Genomic DNA, 19,120 nt, shown 5'->3' with positions numbered 1-19,120 from the left:
GCGTACTTCAACGCCTGATAGCTCCTAACGCCCTGTTGCCCATTTCCATTCCCATCATATCTATCGTGTACAGTGTGTGTATCCCGTGGGCTAAAACCGTTAAAGCAAAAAAGAAAAGTGAGAATGAAACTAAAGAAGAAGAAAACAATAAAACGAAACTGACAGCCACGGTCAACTGGCATCTGAGGGTGTGTGTATTGAAGATGTTGAAGACCCGAGAGAAACTGCTCGTCTGTTCGAAGAGACCCCGGTGTATATGAACCCAGAAAGATGAGGAAAGCTCTACATCAACCTGGAGCTGTTTTTGGCCAAGGACCTGTTTGCTGGTGCAGTAGTACTGGCGTATCAAGTACTGGGTGTAGGTTCAACAGCATCGCCCTCAGCCTGAGCCTCTGCAGCTACTGTGTTGCCTATGTCTTTATCTTTGGCATCGTGTTCGGCCTTCGGTGTCGTCTCGTCGCTAGTTACTGAACCACCAAGACTGGCTCTTGGAACAAACCAACCCCCACGTTCCCATTGACCTGGTTCGTATAGGCAAGACTTGCGGACCTCCTCGTCAGAAATACCGGCAAGTAACGTGTTGAGACGTTTAAAATCGATCGGTTTGAGGATCCAGCCATCAAAGCCGGCATCGACGTAAGTCTGCTTCTCGCGCTCAACGAGAGAAGCCGAAACAGCGAAAATTGGGATGCGATAATTTGAGTTAGCCAACGACGAATGGCCTTGATGCTCCGCGGATGCCTCCATTGACCTGATCATTTTCGTACTTGTGAGTCCATCGACAATTGGCATCTTATTTATGTTAGTAACGTATTCATGCGAGACGACTTAGACAGAATGACTTACTTGCATATCCATTAAGACGACGTCAAACTCCTTTGATCTTTCGCGATATGCTGCAGCACAGTCTTCACCGTTGACAGTATGATGCACGCCATGGCCGACTCGCTCCAAACGTTTCCTCAAAATCTTCATGTTGATTGGGTCGTCTTCGGCCACAAGGACCTCCAGATGTTGTGGCTCAGTCATCTGAGTTCCTCCACTTGTGACGCTCTCTGTAGCGGCCTTTGTTACGGGGCGATCGTTTCCCTTCATCTCAAAGAGAACACGGGAATGTTCGCTGGGCTGTGGTCTTTGGGGCATATCGCTGTACTCGTCTGGAATCTTGACAGCACGAATCGGAGTTTTTGAATCCACCACCCCTGCGCTTCCGGGCTCGCTATGTGGTTTGGTTGCCACAGGGCTCCTGGGAGGACTCACAGGTCGGCCACTGAGGCTGATAGCTCCGCGGGACGTGGGCCGCATGGAGCCTCCTCCTGAATTCACACTACCAGGAAGAGGATACTCACCGCCTTCCTTGTCGTTCAGAGATAGTGGCGTTGAGATCGCATCAATGAGTCGATCGGCGTCACTTTGATGACTACCATGGCTACCACAGCTACTCATACTTCGTTGGCTTGCTCGGCTTCCTTGTTTCATTGATGCATCGCCTCCTTCGACAGCAGAAGTCATGGAGCTAACCCTGTCAACGAGTGTAATCTCTCCCTCTGGAGCGGCTGTCAGAGACAGTGGGGCAGATGTTGCAGTGTTTGCGGAATCTGCACTGTTTGTCGACTTGTTTGTTGAGCCACTCGTCGGGACGTTTTCGTTTCCTTGTGAGCTTGGACACTCATTGGAAAGGAGGAATGGAAGTTGAACCACGAATCTTGAGCCTTGGCCAACCTCCGACTTTAGGCGAAGCTGTCCATCCATGTTTCGAACAATGCGGGCAACAATAGCAAGACCAAGTCCCAATGTTCGCATTTCGCGAGGCATCTCCTCCAGCTTCGTGCCCGACATAGGTGCTTCCTCTGAGCTGACCTGTTCGAGGTCACGGAACAAGGTATCCAATTGGCTGGCACTCATGCCAATACCAGAGTCCTCAATGACAAAATCCACCACTGCCTGTCGATCTTTGACTTCTGACACAAAGACTTCCACCTTAACGTGGCCGCTGTGAGTATGGGCCACAGCGTTCGCAGTGACATTAGAGAGTGCTTGGCGGATTCGTCGTTCATCGCCATGTACGAATCGCGGAAGCCCAGGATGTTGAACAACGGTGTAATGAATTCCTTTTCGTTTAGCATCATTCAGGAATGGACCTGTCGCTTCTCTAATGCAGCTGGCAAGATCAAAAACCTCATCCTTGACCAAGTTCTGTCCTTCTTCAGTCTTAGTCAAGTCTAACAAGTCGTTGATGACATAGATCAAAGACTTGGAGGCGGAATGAGATCTCGCCAGGTTATCACGGGTTTCTTGATCGAGACTGCCCTCCAGGGCGATTTCCAGGTAGTTGATAATGGCATTAAGAGGTGTCCGGACCTCATGGGCAGAATTAGCAAGCAATAATCGGGTTAACTTGCTGTTTTGAAGAGCCATTTCTTTTTGCCTCCAGACCTCGATGAATTTACCGTAGACGAGACAGAGCACGGCTGCAGTCTCGACCTGTTCTTCATTCCATTCTCGGCATTTGCCGACAACAGTTTCATGCCAGGTCCTGAAGCTCTTTCTTGGCTCCAAGTAGCCGGCAGTGCCCTCTCGAACAAACTTTTCGTAGGGGTTGCCGGCCCACTTGACTTCTTTGATCTGGCCCTTCCGGAAGAAGACGATGAAGTCGTTGCCGCCAACGCTGAGGGGTACGTAGAGTAGACCGGCTACAACTTGGAAACCAGGTGGATATCGTAGGTCGGGAAAGTCTTCTTTAACGTCCTGCGATGCAACAACAGAGGTAAGTTGTCGCATTCGTAGGTATTCCAGCATCGCAAGGGCTTCCTGGCTTTGTTCGACAAGTCCCATGATTTTGGTCTCGCCCTTGATAGATAGCAGCCCAAAATCTGCATCGAACAGCTTCAAAAGATCCTCTGAAGACGCAATAATATATCCAGAGGGGTTCTTGTCTGTAGGTGCAGTGTTGATCAACTTGCGAGCCTGTAGCCGTGAGGCGTAAGATAGCCTCTCAATGTTCCTGGACGCGGTGTCACCAACCAGTCGACACATCTTCCGAATTGGAAAAGACACTCGCATGCCGTGATTACCATACGAGTGGCAAGAAATAAGGCCCCATAGCTCATTAAAAGCATTAATTGATATCGACATGGACGATCTCACTGCCATGTTTTTGAGATACTTGATATGGATTGGGGACATGGCTCGCAAGTAGGAATGACTCATGTCCAGAGGAACGTCCAGATCTTCCTTAGTCCTGCAAACTATTCTGGAGGTGTCTTGATCTCGGTCGTAAAGCAATCTGACCTTGTTGAGTTTGTATAAATCGCGAGCTTGTCGTGGAATGTCTGATGCGGGAAAGTGGAGGCCTTTATACAGATCTCTCGTCATTGATGTGTCGACAAGTTCTGTTACGACCTTGCCGTTGAAGGAAGAGTCGAACTGGTAAATCATGACACGGTGGAAGCCAGTCAATTCCTTGACTATGCCCACCAGGATTTTCAGGAACGCTTCCAAGTTGGGAGCTGAAGAGAGTTGCTCTTGAACCTGGGACATGATATCAAAGACTTGCATGGCGCCTTGCTCGCCCCGTCTCTTTCTCGCACTCCTCAATATTCTCAGGGGTTTGCTGAGGACCTCTGTGCTGTCTTCGATTTCTTCCAGTGTTGGATTTGACTGAAGAGTGTCGTGTGGGGTATCGGGGGTCAACTCATCAACTGGTCGTAGAGGATATTCAGCGTCATCGTCTAGTTCGAATTCGCAAATGATTAAATCAGGATGTGCCGGGTTTATGTGAATGGCACACCAGAGTTTTGTGCTCTTGCGCTTAGGGGACCGAATCGACAAACTAAAAACTTCAGGCCCGTTAACGGCTGGATCCGCATCTTCGTCACGAATGAAATCGATGTGGTCAAGAAGATTATCCTGCTGTTCCTCTGTCAAGATGTCTAAAAAGTTTTTGAGTTGAAATAGTTGCTTGGGCGTGTAGCCCAGCATTCGCTCAGAGTTTTCGCTAATGTATCGAGCGACGAAGCAGCCATCATTCTCTTCACGGAGCGCAACGAGAGCACCGAATGTTTGAATCGCACCAGGAGTATGAATCGGTTCATCTTCGCAGCGCTGAAGGACACCATCGCGGCCTGTGATAACTGCGTGGCCATCATCGGTCACAACATGAGTGAAGCGAGATGTGACAAGGGGGACGTCAGCACTCGACTGTCCCGCAGAAGACACATCGGGCTCGTGTCCAGAGGCTGCAGCTGCAGGTGCGCTGTGACCCATTGGTCCGGATTCTTCTGTTTCAGTTTCATTGTCGGAAGTGGAGATATCGAGCTGAAGTGGTGTTGTACTGCTTCCATGGCGGTTTGCGTCTAGTTGAATGCTGGACATTGGGCCGCTCATAGTGTTCTTCCTCCGCATAAGGGCATCGATGCGCTCACTATGGGCTCGTGAATGGTAATTAGCTGGAACGGTGTCTGACCGTCTCAGATCTGGCCCCGTGTCAGCTCGGGGAGCACCTGGGACAAGGACAGGAATGCTTCGACCATCGCGCTCAGGCAAGGCCGGAAAATAATCGTCACTGGCAATCTTACTGGGGTTGGGGTCGACGCTTATGACGGATCGTATAGGAAAGACTCGATCTCCAGAAATATCTGAAGCAGCAGAGTGATATCCCAATTGCTTATCTGATCCAACACTCCAAGGAGAAAACGGCGGATCCGAGTTTGCAATACTATTCTGCTCGCTAGGAGCAGCAGATGAGACAGCTCGGGTCGTGCGTGTCGGAGTTGCGTCGGAAGGACTTGTTCGCAAATTTGGCAAGTCTTGGCCCATGGGCCTAAATGTCGATGAAGATGCTGTCGAAGACTGAGGTGGAGGGGGGTAAGAAGTATAGGTTGGAAGAGACGCAGACGAGGGGTCGTGTTCCTGCTCCTGTTGTTCCTGCTCCAGCTGCCCTTGCTGCTCAGGCTGAGCTTCGTTGACGTCCTGGTCGTCCTTCTCGTGAGGCGCATCCATGGCGATGCTGTCTGATCGCTAACCTAACAGTTGCGAAGCGGATACTGAAGGATGAAAGCCGAGAGGCAAAAGAGGGTGTGGAGAGGATGCTCGAGGGAGAGGTGAGGGCGGTCCTATAAAGTAGCGTCGCGCATTCCCGTTATAACCGATATCGTGTAAGTGTTAGGGTGACAGCCTAGGAGGATCCCGTGAGATCGAACGATTGGGGTGGCCTAGGTGAAGTAAAATCGTCCGTGGTGTTGTCGTGATCGTGGTTGATTGCTTGCCAGAAGGAGCAGCGCGGGAGCTACATGCACAATGATAGAGTACCTAAGGTAAGGTAGCGTTGATGGGAGTAGCAAGATCGAACGAAGTGACGAGGCTCCCATCCAATTCGATATCAAACAGGGGTTCAGACTTAGAACTGCCCTCGGTAGAACAGACAGGCCAGACAAGGCGTATGAAATGAAACAGAGCTATCACGATAGACAGAAAATAGGCGGCGATAGATGGCAAAGGGCTGCGATGGCGTATCCCAGTGCGGAAGGAGTGACGAAGTCTCTGACTGTTCAGGCGACTGATTATCGATTGATACGTAATACCAGTCTGAATGACGAGGTAAGGAAAATTGAGAAGCAGGCGAGGCGAATTTCAAGGGCGAGGAGAATATTAATTTGCCTGCCCGAGGTGGCAGCTTCTGGCTGGGGGGGGTTTTGGCACAGGACAAAAGGTGCTTGTAGGTTGTTGGTTGATTGTGTGGAGGTGGCGAGTTTCGATACAGCACAGCACAGTACAGTGTGACCCCTCACTATTGACACCTGCCGGAGAGAAGCCAGGGCAGTCCAGTGGCCAGTCCAGTGGCCACAGCGCTGAGGGTCAAGTGGGAATGGGCGCCCCCGGGACAAGGCATGGAGCAGCATGGACGGCAAGGCAAGGACAGGACTTCCAATGGATCCCTACCAACCTATGGCTTGCTCATCTGCCTCACTAGCTCCGTCGATCTTGTCCATTTTCCCACTCTCGCTCAGCGAAACACCGCATTGCATTGCCAAGACTATTCAGAATCCCATCTTTATCCCTTGAAAATCCCATTATATCCGCCATCCCAGGATCAGACCCAGCAAGGTCCTGTCCAGGTCTAGGCCTTCAGGTTCCCACTCGGGCCCACGATGCACTGCAGATGCACTTTTCACGATTGATCTGGGGCCAGCTCATAGTAGATGCCTTCTTCCATTGCCTTCCTTCTTGCTGTCTATTGTAGACAAATCAGCTCTCGCCGTTGATCAAAGGGTCTCGTGGTGAACAATTCGGTGCTTTCGATGACCCCAAAACCTTTCGAACCCGAAACAACCCTCCACCACGAAACCATCTCCAACAAGTTAGATTCCAGCAGCCAGGGGAGGAACTGTACAGTGTCACTATGCAAAAACGAGCTTTTCACAGCATTATCGCTTTTACTGCGCTCTCCCCGCTATGAAAGCAGCGACATTGCGACAACTTGAAGAACAGGCCCCGCCATCAGGCAAGGGTTCTGCCATCGCGACTACGGTACAGTAGTTTGGCTCCAGTCTTCAAAGATTGCCCTCATGACCTTTTCAACGGGGCATTTGGCTCAGTCTGGGCTGACTGATCATCGTTTTTGATCACTTCGCATCCACAGCCTTGCCTTAATCCTTCTGCTGGCTTCTCAGGTACAGTGAAGCGAGATCGGCAAGTGTCCAGAGAACCCTATTAATTCAACACAAAAATACACAACCTGAGATGAGTCCTGACTCTCGTCAACCCAAGAGCCGTACACGTAACTATAGTATTAGCATCATAGGCTGGTCTTTCACAGGAGATAAACTAATCTTGAAACCCGTGCGCTAATTTGAAAGCACGCTACCATATTGCAGTTGTCATTGTTCTACGAACTAGAAGTTGCCCGGGATGCGGCGAATCATTCACTTTGACGGGGATCGAGGACTTTAGAGCTGACCGTTGGGTATTGCCGTCTTCAGTAACAGCTGGCATAAAACGCTCCTTTCCCCTGACAGCCGCATCAAGTCAGATATGTATCATCCGCCTTTCAGATGCTGATGGCACTCCCAGACCATGAAACAGGAATTACTAACAGGCCAGCCAGACCGCTCGACAACATACTATCGTGAATCGGCGATCAGGACGCCCTAGGCCTTTCCAGGACCTACCAGCCAGCCCGTAGGTGCTTTGCTAGCTTGAAGGATGGTCCCAAGAAGCAATTGGACCCCTCATCTGTGCCAGGTCCAAGTTCAGGGCACGATAGCGCATGGCACTTCCTGACCCTTACCCGTCTGCCACACTGCCCATCTCTCTCAAGGTTAGGGGTATTGCTGTAATCAGGTGAGAGAGGCAAGGTTTACGAGCCCCTCGCCGATCGCGTTACAGGGGTCTTGGGCACATCGTGCGCACTACATAACCGCATTTCAGTATCCTCAAATACCACTGGTGCAATGACAGCCAAGTTCGGCATTTGTGCAACAAGATATCCAATGCAACATGCAATATCTGTAAGAGTCGTTCATCCATGATGGATGGGCTTCTCAGCCCTGACGTCTTACACCAGTGGGTGCGCCACATACGATCGTGACATCATTCAAGCCGGTGCGTTCTCTCCGGATTTGGGGACGTGCATGGGTAGTTTGGCAAATCAGAACTCGTGAAGCGATTTGGGATCACGACAATCATCCTTTCTGAACGCAGATCTTGTCGCACCAGCCACAGGTGGCGTTTGACCCCTGTTCCACTTTGTTTAATAATCCGTCATTTCCGCCAAGAATCCAGGGTACAACTTTGCTTTCAACTTCAACTTCAAAGGGGACTGGTTTTTTTCTTGGAGAGGAAATGATTTGGCCGAGGAAACAAAGTTTGACAGCATTAGCACTGTTCCTCGGAGTTGCAAACATCTATCTTCACTAGGCAAATTATGTCGTTGAGTCCGTTAAGTAACACAACCTCAAGACATATCACATTTCTATCTAGTACATTCAGTTGCCGTGGCTGTAGGCCGTCGAGAAATCTCTTTACCATGTGGGCCATTTATGACAATGGTCCTTGTTATTGACATCTAAAACGGTTGACACTGACATTCGGGGCTTTGTCGTGTCCGCGTTACCGCCTGTCTACGAGATCCCCTTTCTGATCATTTCTTTTCACTAACTACCATCAGTTTAGGCTGCATGCACGTAGGAGCCCAGTGCCAAGACCAAACACTGTTCCGGAGGTGCTCCGAACGGTAACACCTAATAGAAACAGGCATCCATTTGATATGAGGGGCAGCAAGACTCGATTCTGAACCACGGCTGACTTCAAAGGCGGAGGGGAGACTGGTTTGAATATATCCACAAAATAAAAATCTCTGATCTTGCTTGGATTTGCCAAGCTCAAGTGCCAGAGAGCCGAATTGCTAGACTAGGTACAGCAGATTACCTTTATCCTTATATCAGATCTCGAGAGGCTCTCGCCTGACCCCTGCTCATGAGGGAACCATCTCAGACCTGGTCATAGTGACACCAAAATAAGCTCCCCGACGCTAAGACAGTGCGAGAACATGCATATGCTTTTATTGGATGGAAAGCTCTCAACCTGAAAGTCCGGGCGAAGACTCCAAACCTCCCAGGCAACGAATGAAATATTGGTTTAACCATATATATATACTACGCTGGGCGATTAACAAACTCAAATACCATTATCAAGACCCTGAATCTATAAAAGCTTAAACCGCTTAGTCGTTTGTGACTATTACATACCTTCAGATTGAAGGCTTGACCCCGCATGAAATTTGGAGAATGCTTAACTACTTACACACAGCTGCTGTGTTGAAATCATCAGGATATTACATTGGGGGTAGGATGAATAGGTAGCCTCACATTTATAGAAGCTGTCAATTGCCTCTCCATGTCTGTTTTAAAAGTAAACCACTCGCTCCGTTGCCTCAGTCTCCCTGTACAACGCTCTCGACTACTGTGAGGCCAAAACTGTAACGAGCCTAGGCTCTATAGCTATCCTGTCACGTATTGCGCGGTCAAAGAGTACCCCTGACATTATATTTCAGAAGGGTCAAATCAGACCGTGAGCTACATCAGTATAATACTAATAACAAGGTTTTTGCCCATTCTTCAACTGCCACGCATGTTGCTTGTCGACACGATTATCAACTACCCTGTATTCGTGTATCAACTTACAGAATTCTCTTACACCCTCGAGGCCAGGGAGATCATTACCGCTTCTTGCTATGTAGCCAAATTGTGTAGTGTGTCAAATGTATCTTAAGAATTATGTGTTAAGCTGTAAAAATAGCAACAAGTAACCACACCAGGTCGTCTATCCTAGTGATCCTAGGCATTAACATTCCTATACGGCCAGAATACTCCTCTAACGTGATAATTTAGTGTCTCTTCAAGCCGGTTCTTCAAGTATGACAATAGAAACGAGAAATTAAGTCAGATCACCAGGAACTATCCTTGCTTAGCCCATTCAGTAGTTGCTACTATCAACAATAGACACGAAGTTCTGGTATCGAAGACAGCTCTGCCAAGCAAATACAACCATGTCTAGCTCAACACAGAAATCTGGCTAGTAAACGAGCTGACAATTATCATCCATGGATATCCTAGTCTCGAATAGAGCAACCAAGCCTAACGATGAAGTGAGTGGGTTAGGTTGAGCCACGAAATCGTCTAAGCTCCAGATCAGTTAAGATGCGAATTGTGAGATATGACAGCTTTTGACGATCCAACGTTCGAGAACGAGAAAAAGTCTAAGGATGCAAAAGCGTATTGGCATGGTTCTTCCTAGCCATATATGTTATGCATGGTTTGTTGCGCAGTGTCATATTCGAAGATCATTGGTCGGCCGAGCTTTCTCTATATCGATTGGTCGATCTACGGAGTTTGAAACGAGTAGCTTCATCGAGCTTATCCTGGCTGATCGCCAATACTTATCCCAGCTTCACCTTCTTTACAGCGGCAAGTTGAGAATACTTCCTTTTGTTACAGAGGCCTCAGTTCCGAGCGCTGGCGGTTTAAAGTAGGACGGTGAAGCTGTCGAAAAAGTGGCTAAGATATCACTCTAATACGACTGTATTGTAGCTGAGCTATACTCAGGGTATGGTTTCGAGAAAACAGGGCGGGAAAAGAAGTATCTTGTGTTTCGTGTTCATTTGCGAGTATGGACAACCGCCTCACTCTGATGCCACCTCATCAGCTGAACCTACGACATACATATATACACGTAGAGGATGGACAGAAGGATTGCCATCGAATATCCTGTCGACCTTGTCAATTATCCATCACGCCGTTCTTTGGTATAAGCACTGTTGGGTTGAAGTCGCTCCGTTGAAGCCAATGAGGACGTGTAGCCACGAGCGTCTCCGCCCACCAAGGGAGCTTGTAGCGTTCAAAAATAGGGAGGATCAAGAGGAATTGAACATTTCCATTTTGGTCAGAGGATCTACGTTCGGCTTGTGGGCCTTGTGTCTCCATCGGATAGCAGCTGAGCAGCAGAATACAAGATTCACATGATATCACCCACCCTTGATGTCAGTCAACTTGAGAAATTTAAGAGGGTGTCTCGCTCGTCATGGTATAAGACTGACTAATCTGTGCTGCCTCCGATGATCTGCGCATATCCTATCAGATCTTTCTTGTTTCTAAATATAAGTACTTACGTAGTGAGCTCCTATGACGTTCATGCAACCTTTGATCGTCAAAGTCAGAACTGGGACCTCGGATAAAGGCAATGAACCAATTACGACATGATTAAAGATTCACAAGAACACTGAGGGCCATTATTTTAATAAACAAAGTCTATCTTCCCTCTGACTGCCCCTGCTATACCAATTGTGTGACTTTTGACCTTGCCTCAACAATGGATTTCCTTACTCAAGGGATTTGGTTCACCATATGAGAACACATTATTAGAAACGAGCTTAAGCATAATCATCAAATAATTTTATGTAATAGATAAACATACTTACTCAACGCAGGGGACCTTAAATGGCTATCCCAACCGTTCAAACGAGCAATACTCAGAGATTTATAGTGCGTTGTAGAATACTCAGATGAGTTTGATAATGATACATAGGAGTACAGGACCACATTGAACAGGTATTATGAGATATGGTAAAATACCGAATTAAAACGGGTTGCCGGTGATTCGTCTCAATGCTGTCGAGATAATCTGGTCAGGGCTATGCTTAATTTATTGTCGGACAGTGGTATACTTCCTGCACCCAGAGTAATACCATATGCTATGGCAGCTGTTAGGAATGGATTTTAAGTAGATCGATGGTTTCCTGCTCTTCGTCAGTTTTGGCCGTCCTACTTGTACAGGGACAGCGTCCAAGGGAGAGACGAGTCTATTACTTATATGGATTCTATCGCATGTTCCATATTTCTGATGTATTGAATCATAAAATTTCTTAATGAGACTTCAAGTTTCATTTTGATTCTGAGATATCTGGTCCCCTGAAGATACTATTCGGGCCATGATAACCAACAAACAGCTGGGGGAGACGAGATCCAGGGCGGTGACACTCAGAGCTCAGAGCCAAACAAGTTTAGTTATGATTGATCTGCAGTGAATGAACATATTACCTGGTTCTATGCTACTATTTAGCTCGAATAAAACATGTAATATGTCAAATTGTAATGAGTATACCTGTGGGTTGGTGTTGAGTGGCTGAGAGATCCGGGTACGCTATCCCTCAAGGCCATTTATTATGCACTTTCAGTGAGGCCGAATAACATATACTTGAGATCACTCTCTATCATACCGGTGATACATTATATTGGAATGCATTTGCTTAATTGTAAATCATCCTTGGGTGCAACCGCCCTCAGTGAGTGGATGCTAGCCGTGGAGAAGGGGATGTAGGTTTGCGTTAAACAATACTAGCTTCACAATATCAAGAGTATATGTTCATAAAACACCTTAAGCTGGCTATCTGAGGTTAATTTCAGCGTCTAATCAAGTTGGAAAAGACCCCATGTATTCCCTCGGTCCTGTCAGAACTTCAGTGATGAGGACACTCCAAGTCTTACGATCTTTGGTGACTCTGGGAATATCGATAAAAAGGCGGTTCATGAAACTAGGAGTAACTGATTAATCAAGCATACATCAGGTTAAAAAATAAGATGGTTTACCACCGTTGCACATCATGGCTTGAAGCAGGGGACAGCTGGTATAAGGCAGGAGAGTCAAGACGCAACAGCAAAGAGAGATTGAGTATCAGGAGTTTGACTTAGATCGGGCAACCAATGAATTTCTATCTATCATTGGAATATGCTCCTCTATGTCGTAACCACAATACTCATTGTTGGTTCTCGGTACTCAGGACCAACCTGAGCAAACCGACCCATGATTTAACATTGAAGGACGTTACCAGCCCGTGTCCTTTCTCCGGCATGGAACTTATCATATAGATTCATTTCAAGATATGCACTTGCTCAGAAAAAAGGGAAGTGATTACATTGCCGACGTTGGTATCACGAGAACAGAGCAATTTGTATGGCAACTAAATGGAAGTAGTAATAGATAAATAACTAATAATACGCGATTCGACTATGTCTAATATAACCTCTATCTTGATCTTAATAGATGATGTGATATTGCAACTCGTCTCTGAATAAGATTCTGATTCAAAGCTTCCCCTTGGTCTCCCTTTTCCTCATGGCCTGCGCCGACCTCAAAAGCGCATACAAGCTCTGCAACCTAGGCATTTCAACACCTCTCTCCCTTGCAATCCTCACAGGATTACCCAATATCACCTCAAGCTCTAAAGGCTTACCTGCTTCCCAGTCCAGAAGCATGCTCGGCCTCGCGCCCTTATTGCGGGCTGTGCTCTCAACGATCTTCTCAGGTTTGGCCATACTGTCCGGGAAAGGTCTGCCGAGAATCTTGGGCACAGCATCTCGAATCTCATGCATCACGCCTAGGAGATGTCGCTGGAGCTCGTCATCTGCTACCATATCGGCATTGCCACGACCACCTGAGAGCACAGCGGAGGGGTTCATGGCTGCGTTGATACAGAGCTTGTGCCACCGCACAGTCTGAAGACCGACTTCATCATGGGGATCCACGTCTTTGATACCACCCAGGTCTGTCCACCAACGACACAGTGCTTCAGTCGACTCTGTGCCACGACGGCCTAGCTCCGAGTCCTTCGAGGCTAAACCATCTGTGTAAGGTCCGATGCTGATACGCGTCCAGCGGTTCTGGCGAATAGTACCAGGAGATGTTTGCTCTGCACTAACAACGGTGACAGCGCTGACGATCGGGTTATTAGGGAAGCGTTTGCGGAAGGGCTCCTCTACACCGACACCATTCTGGATGAGGACAATACATGACTTTGGGCCTACCAAGGGCTCGATGATGGAAGAGTCATCGCTGATATCTGGAAGAGCCTTGGTTGTCACGAAGATATAGTGCCAGTCTCGCTTTGCGCCTGATGAAGTGGCAGCAGCAGCAGCATCGACAGAAGGGAAAGCCGCATCGGGCTTGAAGGTGTAATCACCAAAGCTTCGTGTCAGAAGCTTCACGCCGTCTTTTTGAATAGCAGCATAGTTAGAGCGAGCCACGAGAGAAACGTGAAGATTTTGGGACGGCTATCGTGATGGTCAGTGAGTGTATGCAGGCTATCATGAAGTTGGGTACGTTACATGATGAAGGCGTGAAGCGTAGAAGCAACCAACGGCGCCAGCACCGATGAAGATGATATCAACGCGGCTATGATAGATGTACATGTTAGTAATTCGTTTAGCAGTGACTTATGCGTAATTGAGTATTCGTATGATGGGAGTTTCTTACCTATTGTCTACCATGTTGTTGATGTATCGGGCCTTTGTAGCCTACGCTCAGCAGGGCATCCAATGAATGGCGTTTTAATTAAGCCGAGAGATATCTCGATAGGCTTAAGACTTGATGAGTAACGAGTCTGTGTATTGTTCCAATACAATAGCATACAATACGAGGCTCACACGAGGTTGAATTACAATCATGAAGCTCTAGCTCAAGGTCAAAGCAACCCCGCCACTTCCGCCCCGAACACCGAGGTCCATTCCGTAAGGGGACTGAGAGGTTGGAGATGGAGCACACCATCGAAACCCAGCAAAAGCCAAGCCTTACGATATCTTCTATACGATGCTTGGGCTTCTATACGAAATATAGTGACTGACTGAGCAATTATTTCTCGCTGAAATCAATTAATGACCATGCCCTCATCTTTCCCGTCGGCCGATCGACCGTCACAACAGACCCAATTACTTACTTGTCCTCACAAAAAGGATCATGAACCTCGACAACACCATCTTTGTCCTAGTGATCGGCCACCACCTGCTGCATATGGCATCTCTTTCCATCTCATCGGACCCAGCCGTGCTCGTCACGTCACTGGCAGCATGGCAAGCCCTGTGAGACTTGTGTGATTGAACTAGATAGAAGCACCGCATGGGCGAATACAAGCACAAGTCAAGTCAAGTCAACTTGATGATTGATCTCCAGGCTAACTAGACCCGCCAACATCGGATAGTTGTGGCATCAAACAGTCCAAGTTCCAGCTTCTTCTCGTCGTGGTTCGCTCCGAAACGCGGCAAATGCAACACGAGACGAAAACCAGTTATTCTAGTTCCCTTAGTCTCCCGTAATGTGTCAGCATCGTTGTTCAAACAAGGCAAGTCATCAAGGTAGAGCAAGCAAGCAATCAATTAATCAACTTCCATGTTAGCTATCTCGGGAGCTATTCACACCCAAATTCTTAGTTACCAATCGGCGACGCCGTTCGCCCGGTTCGGAACACCCCGCCGATCGTTGATGATCGGTTTCAATGTGCGAATGAGTGGGAGTGATGGTGAGATGCAAATTCACTCGAGTGACCAGAAAGACACGAGACAGGGTGTAGAGACCAGCAGCTATCGCCGTCAATCCCACGCGACGTAAGCCACATTCATGATGCAAGGTAGCTCTCATGATCCCAACCAATGTGTCAACTGCCGACTCATCAAGGCTCACAGCTATTGGAGCTGTTGCTGTCATCAAAAACTACTGGTCGATTTTATCGGCCTGGCTGGATATCAAAATACTACAGAATCATTTTTTATGTGCCTACAGCTGATTCCCGACTTCTCCAAGAAGTCAAGACGACATTCTCAAAGTCGGGTGCCCAGCAACGAGTTCGGATTTATCTATGCCAGAGCAAAAACATCCAGGTCTATGGAGAGCAGACACTGAATGCCGATTACCACGCTGAGAAAGTCTCAACGCAGTTGCTGGCAAACATTACACGCGAGAAACTGTTGGGAACATATTAGTATCACGGAAAACCTATTATAGCATTGCCTCATGCTTGAGGCTCCCGCCGTAGGCAAATGCAAAGATGATGCCATGCTTAATGGCGAATAGCTGCGACGCGAGGCCTGGAGGTATTGCTATCCCAGCCATGTCAGGCAGCATATTTCGCATCCAGCATTCGAATCAGAATGCACGTAGCCGTGTTGGAAGCGGCCGCTTCCAAGACAGCTCAGAGATTCTCAAATCAGAATCGTGACGATAGAATCGACGCGATGATAATCTTGGGTTGCAGCCGCTGTCGGCGATCAGCGACTACGTGTGGTATATCTTGTTGAATACCTCGTGGCGCCCAGCGGAATGGTTGTAGTTGTGGTTGCGGTTGACCCCAACTTTGTGAGTTTGTGTGGTTGCAAAGGGAAAAATTTTCTACTTGTGAAAGATATGGGCGAGTTTTGATTTTGCAATTTGGCCTGGTCAGCGTGGGGGTGGTTGTGATTAACCGATGGCTGGGTGACCAATTACATGTCCTCTTTCTCGAATATCTTCTGAGCCAATAGAAGCTTCAGGGCAAGACAAGGCACCGCATTTAAGCCAATCATTTGAGGTCACGCTCGAGTTGCCTTTTACGGTCGTCAACTGCCCGGCCACCGCATCGTTGCCCTCACCGGCTCACGCTCTCTCATGATCCATTGATAGCCACTCCATTTTCATAATAAATGGAGAATCATGACAAGCCGGCCCGTTTGGAGACTCCTTTCAACTTTGCCCACCAACAACCGCGGCTGCCCTTGGTATACCGAGCCCACCTCATGCGCCGTGCCGTGCCTGGAAGTGGTAGCCCCTGGGAGACGAGGCTCTGTCTGTGTCTGACAAGACCAGGAAACTTTGCTAATGTCATAGTCAATGAATGTATGGAAACTGTCTTTTGTCAATTTGAAGCAGGGTGCATTTCCCATTTCATTCTATTCCATTCTCGACTTTGGTTTTTCGTGGCGCTTAGCCGTTCAACGCTTGATTAGGGCTCGGGTTTCGTTTCATTTCACATCATTTCATTTCTTCACATCTAGCCTCACTTTCTGCTCTCTCGCAGCAGATGGTGGTAATTGGACTGCGTGTACCCATCCGGAGAGGCTCAAGAAACACATGACAAGGGCGACCCTCACCCTCTTACTTGCCTTGACCTGAGACGAGGAGATTGGCCATGGATCGAAGCAGATGCGGCTAGGCGGAAGCGCCATTGCAAGAGTCGACGTGCAGATTGAACCCAAGACTCTTTGGGCATCGCGTCCAACATAGCTACCGTCAAGCGTCGCAGATGAGCCCCATCGCCAACAAAACAAATGTGAACGGATACGTACAGCCATAAAACTGCCGGTGTCGTTAGTAACCACATAACGGAACCGGTCAACAAATCTTCTCGAGTCGGTCTTGTAGGCGAGTCATCGTTTCCTGGTAAGTGGTAGCGAATCCTGATTCCATGGACGAGCGGCCAACTACATACAGACGTGGCCAAGGTCTCAAACGCTGATCAGCAACATTTCGTCGTATGCTAGTCTGCATGTTATGTAGTAGCTTTACAATGATCATCCAATTCCACTCTGAACATGGGGTAAAAACTTACCTAAGAAGCACGGATGCTAAAAGAAAACCGAGGATTAAAGTCACAAAATCTGCTGAGGCTCGCGCATCCCACAGAGATATTGCTACTGATTCATATGCAAGAGGTGGCACATACTTTTTCTGCGGGCAATCAGAAGCCTGACAGCTTGGTCCAAGCTCCCTCCATTGTACCACAAGGATGCAGGGGCGCGGGCTTCTAGAAAAACTGCTGGAACCTAGTAGATCAAGGGTCGGGGTGTGAAGCCAGCAGACAGCCAAAATCCTGTTTGGGGGAATTCCGCTATAACGCCAAGAACCAATCATGTAAGTATATAAAGATGCGGGATGGTGGGGGCGGGCAATGGGGCCCCGATGGGATGTCTGGAGTCTTAGACAAACCCAGACAAGGATTCCGGTCAGTTTTCGAGTGACTTGGGGGACGGTGCAAACTCGAGACATCCAACACTGTCTCGAGCTTCATGTTGGCTTCTCGTTTTGGTTGTTTTATTGTATGATGTCCAGTGTTGGCTAGCACTTTGCATTTTCGAGTCTATCAATCTAAGACTGACGACGGGCGTAAACTAATCTGCCCGTCTGTGCAACTTGTAGGTCTTCGCTACAGAGCATCTCTTGCTTGAGCGACCAAGAGCCGAAGCCGCACAGCCGCAGACGCAAACTAGTCAAGCTTGCATATAGCCCGGGAATGAGACCTCTCTTTGACATCTCCGAAGTAAGGATGAACGGATATCAGGCATTTCTATGGTGCCTATGTGGAGAGTCTGTTGGTAAACTGTTGATCGATAGTGGACCAAGAGGCTGTAGTTAATTTCCCCAGGAAGTTATATGTACGCTGCATACCGTATATAATGTATCATGAACAATGACAGGGAACATCAATGTCGTATTTCCCATAGATCTCAGGACATTGTCAGCCAATTCACCAACCCCTGCTTCACTCTTGGTTCTTCCCCAGAGATGCGGCAGAGTAATCAAGTTACAAGTGACAGTGACAGATGCAAGTAAGTAGCAGCCAGGTATGTACAGACCCTGCGTGAGCCTCGTGGAGTAGGAGCAAGGAATGGTCTGCCAGAGTGCAGAATGGACCTCCAATCGCTGAACACGCCAGAGATCACTCTGGTACCTGCGTGACGTCTCTGACACCGCATATGTTGCGGTCAGGCGACAAGCCTTTCATCTTCCCATTTCGAGGCGGAATCTTGATATTCTATGCATACACGTGGACGACACAGAAATCCACGTATAGATCTTCCAAGGCGGTCAGATCTAACTCCGATGACCCCTCGGTATCCCACATCAGATTGAGGAGCGGGGGCATAAGAGGCGGCTGTCGCTTTTCGCGGCTGTAGAATTCTTTAGACATAACTTGGTACTAGGTGGCTAGCCACCACAGAGTGCGGAGTCCGGAATTGTCTTTTCCAGTCGCCAAACCCTTAGATACGATGAAATTATTTCACTTGCCTGAACTTTGCTGGTTGGAGAGAATCATCATTCGAATGAAGGGTTACATATAAACTAGACGCTCGTTGTAACTAGGCTCGTGATCCTCATTCTTTGTGTGGATGAAGGGGCTTGATATCCATTATCAGTCAATGTAGCTGGTGAGTAAGACGTCAGAGAATTAGAGTTCTTTGAACAAGTCAACACACATGATGTAGCCGACATGGAAACATCGCGGAGTACATACGATTTGATACAGACGGCATGTACCTAAGCAACGGCAGAAATCGGGGTCCCGTCCCATCTTCATTAGCCCTGGCCGGTTCTGGTGGTTAGCGGAAGCACGATGATTGGGGAAGAACTTGGTGTGCCCGGTAATAGATATCCTCAACGACCTCAAGCCGATTCTCAAGATTCGAGACAGGTTCGCGCAAGTCGCCAAAGCGGATTATCCACTAAGTCAGCGGCTGTGTAGCGACAAAATCAACACGCATCACATAGAGGAGATAACATTGTTGCTGATCCAAGGAATACGTGCTAAGTCTCCTGAACGATCATGAATTGTCGCTGTATTTAAGCCTGGAAGCCATATCAGTTGGAAGACAAACTCCCGGCACCCGCTCGCCCGCACTGTCCCGTCGGGATCCGTGCATCGCGGGGGAAGTTGGGGAAATCATGGTGTCTGAGCTGCAGGACACTCATGTCACAATATACGTGAACAAAATCGAGAGCCTACCGCACCTCGGAGGGTATCCGTTTCTAAAGATTCCGGAACGAA

The 19,120-nt window shown here is 48.2% G+C and overlaps 2 protein-coding genes across 2 annotated transcripts; both read right to left on the bottom strand.

Annotated features, from left to right (window-relative positions):
* Nucleotides 1–166: 166 nt before the first annotated feature.
* FOBCDRAFT_41097 (uncharacterized protein) lies at nucleotides 167–5,199 on the bottom strand. The gene is made up of 2 exons (XM_031186706.3): nucleotides 847–5,199; nucleotides 167–792 (listed from the first exon to the last, which is right to left on the bottom strand). The coding sequence occupies exons 1-2, from the start codon at nucleotides 4,999–5,001 to the stop codon at nucleotides 346–348; spliced, it is 4,602 nt and encodes a 1,533-aa protein (XP_031037841.2). The 5' UTR covers nucleotides 5,002–5,199; the 3' UTR covers nucleotides 167–345.
* A 7,321-nt stretch (nucleotides 5,200–12,520) lies between these two features.
* FOBCDRAFT_225761 (ketopantoate reductase PanE/ApbA-domain-containing protein) lies at nucleotides 12,521–14,025 on the bottom strand. Its single transcript, XM_031186709.3, has 3 exons — nucleotides 13,807–14,025; nucleotides 13,659–13,725; nucleotides 12,521–13,604 (listed from the first exon to the last, which is right to left on the bottom strand). Exons 1-3 carry the CDS (start codon nucleotides 13,818–13,820, stop codon nucleotides 12,639–12,641), a joined length of 1,047 nt encoding a protein of 348 aa, XP_031037844.2. The 5' UTR covers nucleotides 13,821–14,025; the 3' UTR covers nucleotides 12,521–12,638.
* Nucleotides 14,026–19,120: the final 5,095 nt, after the last annotated feature.

This window comes from Fusarium oxysporum, chromosome VI (assembly GCF_013085055.1).
Source record: "Fusarium oxysporum Fo47 chromosome VI, complete sequence".
NCBI classification, from domain to species: Eukaryota; Fungi; Ascomycota; class Sordariomycetes; order Hypocreales; family Nectriaceae; genus Fusarium; species Fusarium oxysporum.
This window is presented reverse-complemented; position numbering and strand designations above follow the sequence as displayed.

Bases quoted from the DNA above. Each gene is read 5' to 3' on its own strand.
- FOBCDRAFT_225761 (XM_031186709.3), bottom strand. The intron at 13,605-13,658 runs GTAACGTACCCA...CCATCACGATAG, and splicing joins ACGCTTCACGCCTTCATCAT to CCGTCCCAAAATCTTCACGT.
- FOBCDRAFT_41097 (XM_031186706.3), bottom strand. From the start codon at position 5,001: ATGGATGCGCCTCACGAGAAGGACGACCAGGACGTCAACGAAGCTCAG. The intron at 793-846 runs GTAAGTCATTCT...AACATAAATAAG, and splicing joins TCGTCTTAATGGATATGCAA to ATGCCAATTGTCGATGGACT.